The sequence below is a fragment of the Poromitra crassiceps genome, assembly GCF_964638095.1.
Source record: "Poromitra crassiceps genome assembly, chromosome: 3".
Lineage (NCBI taxonomy): Eukaryota > Metazoa > Chordata > Actinopteri > Beryciformes > Melamphaidae > Poromitra > Poromitra crassiceps.
Window position 1 is genome coordinate 32998276 of NC_139625.1, and position 8499 is coordinate 33006774.

The 8499-nt window shown below is 46.3% G+C and overlaps 1 protein-coding gene across 2 annotated transcripts in view; it reads left to right on the top strand.

Annotated features, from left to right (window-relative positions):
• The window catches only part of eif2ak3 (eukaryotic translation initiation factor 2-alpha kinase 3), a 64361-nt gene that overhangs the window by 22033 nt on the left and 33829 nt on the right, over window positions 1–8499 (top strand). For both annotated transcript variants that reach the window (XR_014552564.1, XM_083633782.1), the window contains exon 2: window positions 1401–1530. Coding sequence is in view for 1 of the 2 variants with exons in the window: in XM_083633782.1 (XP_083489908.1) it covers window positions 1401–1530 (130 nt within the window). In the remaining variant the exon portion in view is untranslated. The remainder of the gene's footprint in view (window positions 1–1400; window positions 1531–8499) is intronic.

Sequence of the window (8499 nt, forward strand, 5' to 3'; positions counted from 1 at the left end):
CAGTGATGAGGTCTTATTTGTTCACCATGCACTGTCAGCTTTCATTATGCTGGATGTCGCCTCAGACTAATACACAACAGGGTTAGGGGTACATTATGTATCTTATCTGCTTTACTAAACACATGGACTTCTTGTCCTTTACCAACCTGTTGTCCCTTTTCTCATGCCCATGTCAAATGTCTGAACTTTCCTGAGCTTTGTTAAATCAGAAATGGCTAACTGCAGATGTGATTGTATACATGGGGGCGTTGGGTTGCTCTGCAGAGCTTCAGCAGAAGTGGGCACTGGTTCCACCGGGGATCAAACCAGCAACGTTTTAAATAGGCATCATCCCAAACCAACCAGCCAACCTACTGCCTTTGTCCAGGAGTGATTTTGAAGGCTTTGGGACAGCTGGTACCGGGGATCAAACCAGCCAACCTTCCATAGCTACTAGGCAGTCTCTCAAACCAACTTGCCCCCCAAACTCAGTGACAGGATGGGGTTTGTCACAGCACAGGTGTGCTGCTGGCTGCAGTGAAGGTCACCCTGCATGCTAACAAGGGTGGACCAGGAGGGGAAGACATCTGCAGTAGTACCACCTCAAATTAAAATGCTTCTCCCCCAGAGGATTGTCTGTGATGGGTTTTGACCAAACTCTCCTGCTGGGGAGATAAAGAGCATTCCATTATTATTTTCCCCCTTATCACCATTAATTCCTATGAAAAGTCTATCCCACCGATGTATTTGCCAAAGTTAAAAATGCATTAAAAAGAGGTTGCAGAGACAGCGGTAATGGTAGTAGGAAAAAAAAAAAATGACACCCGTGTCATCCTTTAAATTCAGGCCGTTTAATAACCTCATAAAGGGTTATTCCACATCCTTGTGTTTAAAGTGTTGTGATGTCATCCTGGTTGGGAGAGTGTGTTTAAAGTGTTGTGATGTCATCCTGGTTGGGAGAGTGTGTTTAAAGTGTTGTGATGTCATCCTGGTTGGGAGGGTGTGTTTAAAGCGTTCTGATGTCATCCTGGTTGGGAGAGTGTGTTTAAAGTGTTGTGATGTCATCCTGGTTAGGAGAGTGTGTTTAAAGCGTTCTGATGTCATCCTGGTTAGGAGAGTGTTTTTAAAGTGTTGTGATGTCATCCTGGTTGGGAGAGTGTGTTTAAAGCGTTCTGATGTCATCCTGGTTGGGAGGGTGTGTTTAAAGTGTTCTGATGTCATCCTGGTTGGGAGAGTGTGTTTAAAGCGTTCTGATGTCATCCTGGTTGGGAGAGTGTGTTTAAAGTGTTGTGATGTCATCCTGGTTGGGAGAGTGTGTTTAAAGTTTTGTGATGTCATCCTGGTTGGGAGAGTGTGTTTAAAGTGTTGTGATGTCATCCTGGTTGGGAGAGTGTGTTTAAAGCGTTGTGTTTTCTCCCCAGGTCCCTGGTGATCATCAGCACCCTGGACGGGAGGATCTCTGCTCTGGACCCCCACAACCAGGGCAGGAAGCAGTGGGACCTGGATGTTGGCTCAGGCAGCCTGGTGTCCTCTAGCCTCAGCAAACCTGAGGTAGACCAACACCACCAACAGATACACGCTACATACTACACACGCTACAAAGATACACGCTGCAACAGATCCTACAGGAGACACTGCAAGCATGCCTGGACTGGACACATAGACATAGGCTTACAACTACATCACAGAGACTAGGTGGGCTACGTCACAGAGACTAGGAGGGCTTACGATTACGTCACCTAGACTAGGAGGGCTATGCCATAGAGGCTATGTCACAGAGGCTACGTCACAGAGACTAGGAGGGCTGACTACATCAGAGACTAGGAGGGCTGACTACGCCACAGAGACTAGGAGGGCTGGCTACGTCACAGAGACTAGGAGGGCTACGTCACAGAGACTAGGAGGGCTGACTACATCAGAGACTAGGAGGGCTGACTACGCCACAGAGACTAGGAGGGCTGGCTACGTCACAGAGACAAGGAGGGCTACTTCACAGAGACTAGGAGGGCTACGTCATATAGTGTGAAAACCACGACTTCAAGCCTCCCAATCACAAAACAGCAAGTTGGGTACTCTGAACAGAACAGCGTTCTGTAGTCTGTAGTCTATAGTCTATAGTCTGTAGTCTAGTTCTGTAGTAACACTGTTCTGTAGTGTGTCCGTGCCATAAGTTGCATACCTTGTCATACTTGTTATGCCAAGGGTTTCAATCTGATTTGTCTTTGTTGCATCTGTTCCCCTCTGTCTGTCTCCAATATTCCCTGCCTGTTTTCACTGTTCACTATTGAATGTCTCTCAACATGAGAGTGGGACGTTGATGTCACGTTCTGGCCTGCATCTTTGTCTCAGAACCAACATTGTCCCTCCTGGCTTTCCTTATGTAGACATTCAGCCCAACAATTGAACTCAATGCACTTTGAACAGTCAACCATGGGTTGCTGTTGCTCGCATTCATTTCATACATGTGCACCGTGCACACACACACACACACACACACACACACACACACACACACACACACACACACACACACACACACACACACACACACACACACACAAGACATACTTACAGTAAGGCTGCAGCAGCCTATACACCCCCACATTAATCTGAGAGAGTAGCTGTTTTGCCTGGAGGATATTTTTTGTTGCCTTTTGTGGTTTACACATACGAGCACATCATGACCCCTGTCTGTGTACATAGATACACAAGCTTAAAATACACACACACACACACACACACACACACACACACACACACACACACACACACACACACACACACACACACACACACACACACACACACACACACACACACACACGCACCCCACACATACACACACACCCCACACACACACATGTACTGACAGAGCAGAGCGCTGCTACGTAGACAGACTTCTAGTTGCACTTTGATGTGGACTCGCTCTGTGATATTAGACTCAGGGAGAAAGCCTCTGATCCCAACAAGCCAAGGGTCTGCTGGCTGCTGGGATCAGTTTCATGTAATGCTGCTATGAGGGGTCTGCTGGCTGCTGGGATCAGTTTCATGTAATGCTGCTATGAAGGGTCTGCTGGCTGCTGGGATCAGTTTCATGTAATGCTGCTATGAAGGGTCTGCTGGCTGCTGGGATCAGTTTCATGTAATGCTGCTATGAAGGGTCTGCTGGCTGCTGGGATCAGTTTCATGTAATGCTGCTATGAAGGGTCTGCTGGCTGCTGGGATCAGTTTCATGTAATGCTGCTATGAAGGGTCTGCTGGCTGCTGGGATCAGTTTCATGTAATGCTGCTATGAAGGGTCTGCTGGCTGCTGGGATCAGTTTCATGTAATGCTGCTATGAAGGGTCTGCTGGCTGCTGGGATCAGTTTCATGTAATGCTGCTATGAAGGGTCTGCTGGCTGCTGGGATCAGTTTCATGTAATGCTGCTATGAAGGGTCTGCTTGCTGCTGGGATCAGTTTCATGTAATGCTGCTATGAAGGGTCTGCTTGCTGCTGGGATCAGTTTCATGTAATGCTGCTATGAAGGGTCTGCTTGCTGCTGGGATCAGTTTCATGTAATGCTGCTATGAAGGGTCTGCTTGCTGCTGGGATCAGTTTCATGTAATGCTGCTATGGCATTTTTCACATCATACATTTCCGTTTTGCTGCTCTATCACAGATTGATCTAACACAATAGTGACTCAACCTGTTTCCAGTTCATCACAGCTTTGACATGTTCTGCTCGTAACACCTGGTGTCTGCTAGGTCTTCACTGAGGACATCCTCTGGCTCACAGGAAGTGATACATTCTGCTTTCAGCAGCATCAAAAGCAGTTTGATTGGAATAAATGAAATAGTTAGCATGCAGCATGATGCAGCAGCTAGTTAGCATGCAGCATGATGCAGCAGCTAGTTAGCATGCAGCATGATGCAGCAGCTAGTTAGCATGCAGCATGATGCAGCAGCTAGTTAGCATGCAGCATGATGCAGCAGCTAGTTAGCATGCAGCATGATGCAGCAGCTAGTTAGCATGCAGCATGATGCAGCAGCTAGTTAGCATGCAGCATGATCCAAAACTCCAAACTCCATCAAGAGAAAGTCATACCAACAAGACATTAGTAGTACCACCCGGCACCCACACTTTTGGATTGATCCTCAATCAAACAGTGAAGCGGCTGGGCACCTAAGAAGAAGAAGAAAAAAAAAGACTGCACGGTGGCTCAGTGGTTAGCACTGTTGCCTCACAGCAAGAAGGTCCCCGGGTTCGAACCCCGGTCTGTCCCAGGTCCTTTCTGTGTGGAGTTTGCATGTTCTCCCCGAGTTTGTGTGGGTTTCCTTCGGGTGCTCTGGTTTCCTCCCACCATCAAAGACATGTATGTAATTCTCCTCTCAGTGCCCTGCAGCTTGAGTTGGTCCTCTGCACTGCGGCTGTCCACTACTCCTAGTTCTAGGAACGTTCCAACTTCCTACTAAGGATGGGTCAAATGCAGAGGATGAATTTATGATTTCCCCACAGGGAAAGTAAAGATTATGTTAGCTTTAACTTTAACAGATGTCACCAAAATGAAAAGTACAAATTTAGCAAAAGTGATCTTCGAAAATCCAAATACAGCCGAAGACAACTTGGGGTTCCTTGCCAGTAAAAAAAAAATCCTTCAAGGGTTTGTTTCTGAACTTCTTCCTATATTAATGAGTCCAGTGTCTCTCATTCATGTGCCTTTGAACCTCAAGAGTCTGCAGGCTTTCAGTTCATTAACACGCCTTCAACCAGAAAGGATCAACTCTTGAGTCTTGTTGTTTTTTCCTTCTGATTTCCCCCTCATTTTCTCCCCAATTGTACTTGGCCAATTCCCACTGCTGCCCCGGTCACTACCCCCTCTGCCGATCTGAGATCCGTAGACACACACATGCTTCCTCTGATACATGTGCATTTGCCAGCCGCTTCTTTTTTCACCTGACGGCGGGGAGCTTCACCGGCAGGACGTAGCACGTGGGAGGATCACACTATTCACACCAGTTCCCTTCCGCCACGAACAGGCGCCCCGACCGACCAGAGGAGGCGCTAGTGCAGCGAACAGGACACACCCTCATTCCGGCTTCCCACCCGCAGACACCAGCCAATCGTGCCTGTATGAACGCCCGACCAAGCCGCAGGTAACACAGGGGCGCGAACCTGCGACCCTCGTGTTGGTAGGCAGGGAATCTACTGCTACACTACTCGGACGCCCGCTGGAGTGTTTGATTGAAACAAAAACCTGCAGGTTGTGCATATTTTGTGCATATTTTGGCTCCTCGATGGCATATAGATGGCGCATGGTGTGTTAGAGGTTCCTCCTGGAACCATCAGGGTTCATGAACTCTATTCTTCAAGGAACCTTCCAAGGTTCCCCTAGGATTCCTCAAAGCCCTGTGACTTTATAGAGTGTAGTATAGTTTCTCAGCTGGTTGCTTCAGGATTAGGAATGATCATTTTGATTGTTCCACCTGAATGATAGCTGACCCTCGTTAACCGATCATTAACAGACAGATGATCCCCGGCTGGCCAAGTTGGCACAACACTATATTTATGTCTCCCAACCCAGCCTGGTACAGCTGCTCCACCGGAGTGTGTGTTTCACCAGATGGACTGACTGTCACCAGACTGTGCACTGACTGGACTCATCCCTGACCACGTAGATATGATCAGTCTTAAGGCTGTTACACACCAAGAGCAATGCGAATATGCAGCACGAAATTGCGATGCGAATATTGACCCACCTGTCAATCACAGCAACAGATGTGTACACGTCAGAACAGAATTTCTAAAAATCGACCTTGGTCCGAAAGAATAAAAACCGCAATAACGCTCAGCGAAACTTCGCCTTTGGTATACACCAGGGATACTCAACTTGCTTTGACCGGGGGCCACTTTCGTGAAATGATAGAAGGCCAGGGGCCAGTTAATAAACACACAATATACATTTTTCTGTAGCGGATTGTAGGTTTTTGGGGTGTCAGCCGGAGTTTAGTCTGACAATGTTGTGCACACCGGATAGTTAGTTAGGTTAAGTTAGTTAGGTTAAGTACATACATAAGTACCTGGGTAGCAAGCAGACGGCGGTATTTGACAATTTAGCAGCTAAATCATAGATTATTGAAAGATATTCCATATTCCAGACTGAAATGCTATAACAGAAGTGGAGTATTGGCCAGAATGACATGAACATTTGGACACTTATTCAGCGGGTATCTTGCATGTTGCGTTCAGGTAACCTTGCTTGCAAGATGGATAACCTCGCGAGATCAAAAGAGATTCTCTCGACGTAATCCATCTTGTCATGCACAGGCAGTTAGGATGATTGGCCGAACCATGGCCGGCTCGACGAATCAGCGGCAGCCTTAGGCGGGCTTAGGCTCGTCTGGGCAAGTAGTGGGTACATGGTCTTTGTAGTTATTTTCACTCGTCAACATGGCTGCCGCCGCGGAAGTGACAGGCAGTCTGAATGAAATTGAATGTAACGTTCCCAATTCTATGTATTAAATTCTAAAAAACGACCCTCAACATTTGGGAAGGCTAAGCCACACAACTAGTTCGTTATAATCGAACGTCATGCTTCGAAGGCGACTTTACGACGATGAGGATGGTGAGGACTCAATCAATGATAGACTACCATGGAGATCAGGCACAGGCACCTTCTAGTGATGGGAATTACGGCTCTTTGAAGGGAGCCGGATCTTATGGCTCCGTTCCTTTCTGAGAGCCGTTCAAAATAGCGGCTCCTCGTTCCTTTTTTTTTTTAATGGGGCGCGCACTACTGTTTCTCTGAGAAATCACTAATATAATGATATGGTATGATTTGGATCAGATTTGATTAGACCCACCACTATTTCATTTTGCATCAGTGGACTGCAGCAGCATTAAATTACTCATACAGTATTTCCAGACCTAATGTCAATAAACTGCATTGTAAACATTACACAAGGTGACACCATATCATCTGCTTATTTAGTCAGTGAATTTACTGACTAAATGAAAGTTGGCTGTCCTAGATGCAATTCATGCAACACTTCGCTACCCAGAAAGTCGGCAGATGCACTCCAGTTTTGATATTAAGCTGAGTCCGCCCACCCAGGCCAGCTACAGCATGCGCCTAACGAGTGCACCCGACCTATCCTCCCTGCCCCATGCTCCCTGCTCAGCGGACTAGCAGAGGGAGGGAGGGAGGTCTAACCTGTGTGTGTGCTGGGGAGCGGCAGGCAGTGAAATTTGGGCACAGCATTAAAACGAACGGCTCTCAAGTAGGACTCGGTTCCCTTCGTTCATAGCAAAGAGCCGTTCAATAGATTCAGGTCGTTCGCGAACGTCACAACACTTGCACCTTCCTCCGGTCGCAAACGTGACGTCAGAGGCATGGCGATCTGATTGGTTGAAGTTAACACGCACCAGCGGTGAATGATAGACAGATGGGTCATCCAATCACCTGCCAAGTAGCTTGGAAAAAGTTCCCGCCTCCGTCAGCGGGTCGGGTTACTGCATTCCCAGATCGACTGGTTTAGTGAAACGTAATGTGGAGCTAAACCGTCCATCTGGCAGCGTCAGGTTAGCGTTCAGGTGCACTGTAAAAAAAAATAATAATAATTTTTGCAATTCCATCCATTCCATTCCACATGCGGAATGCGGGCCGCAAGTTGAGTATCACTGGTATACACCGTTGCATTGCCTGATATAGGTTCGGAAAATATTATTGACGTGTGAATTAATCGCATGAAAAAAATGCTCCCAATGTGTAAGGACCTTTAGTCTTAAATAAACTAGTAGATTGCTGTGCTGTTGTTTCGAATACATGAATTGGGGCAGAGCCACAATAATCAGTACGGCCGGCACAACATAAAAAGTGAATAATCAATCTATAGAAATCTATGTAAATCGCTCTTGTAATGCGTCTTAATGTGTGCATCATCATGTCATGTCTGTCAGTAACTCTGTACTCATCCTGACAGTCCATCTCCCCTTCTGAAAACATCACATAAAAAGATTTCTCCAAACTCGCATGTGTTGTAACTTGTAAAGAGAAGACAGTTATCACACTGCTCAAGACACAGAAAGTTGACATGAGACAGAGTGCAGTGCTTCATAGACTTCATAGAAGAGAGGATGATACATGCATCCTTAAATAATTAAGTCACTCAAATGTTGGTGACTTTCAAGTGTTCACTTCAATTGGATTACATGGTTCTGACATGGTTCTGACATGGTTCTTACATGGTTGAGAGCTCTCTCACCTCTTGGGCTTTGAAACCATGTTAAAGCCCATTTGATGATACCAACCAGCAGTGTTGGGCAAGTTACTTTCAAAATGTAATATAATACATATTACTAGTTACTTTCATTTGAAAGTAATAAGTTACTTTACAATATTACTGTCTGTGTAGAGTAACTCATTACTTACAGTATTACACTATTTTTGCATTACTTTCACCAAAATAACAGCAGTAGCAGAATGACATCGCCGCCCCGGAACCATCCCGAAAAATAATTTCAACAACTGTCTTGAAGTCA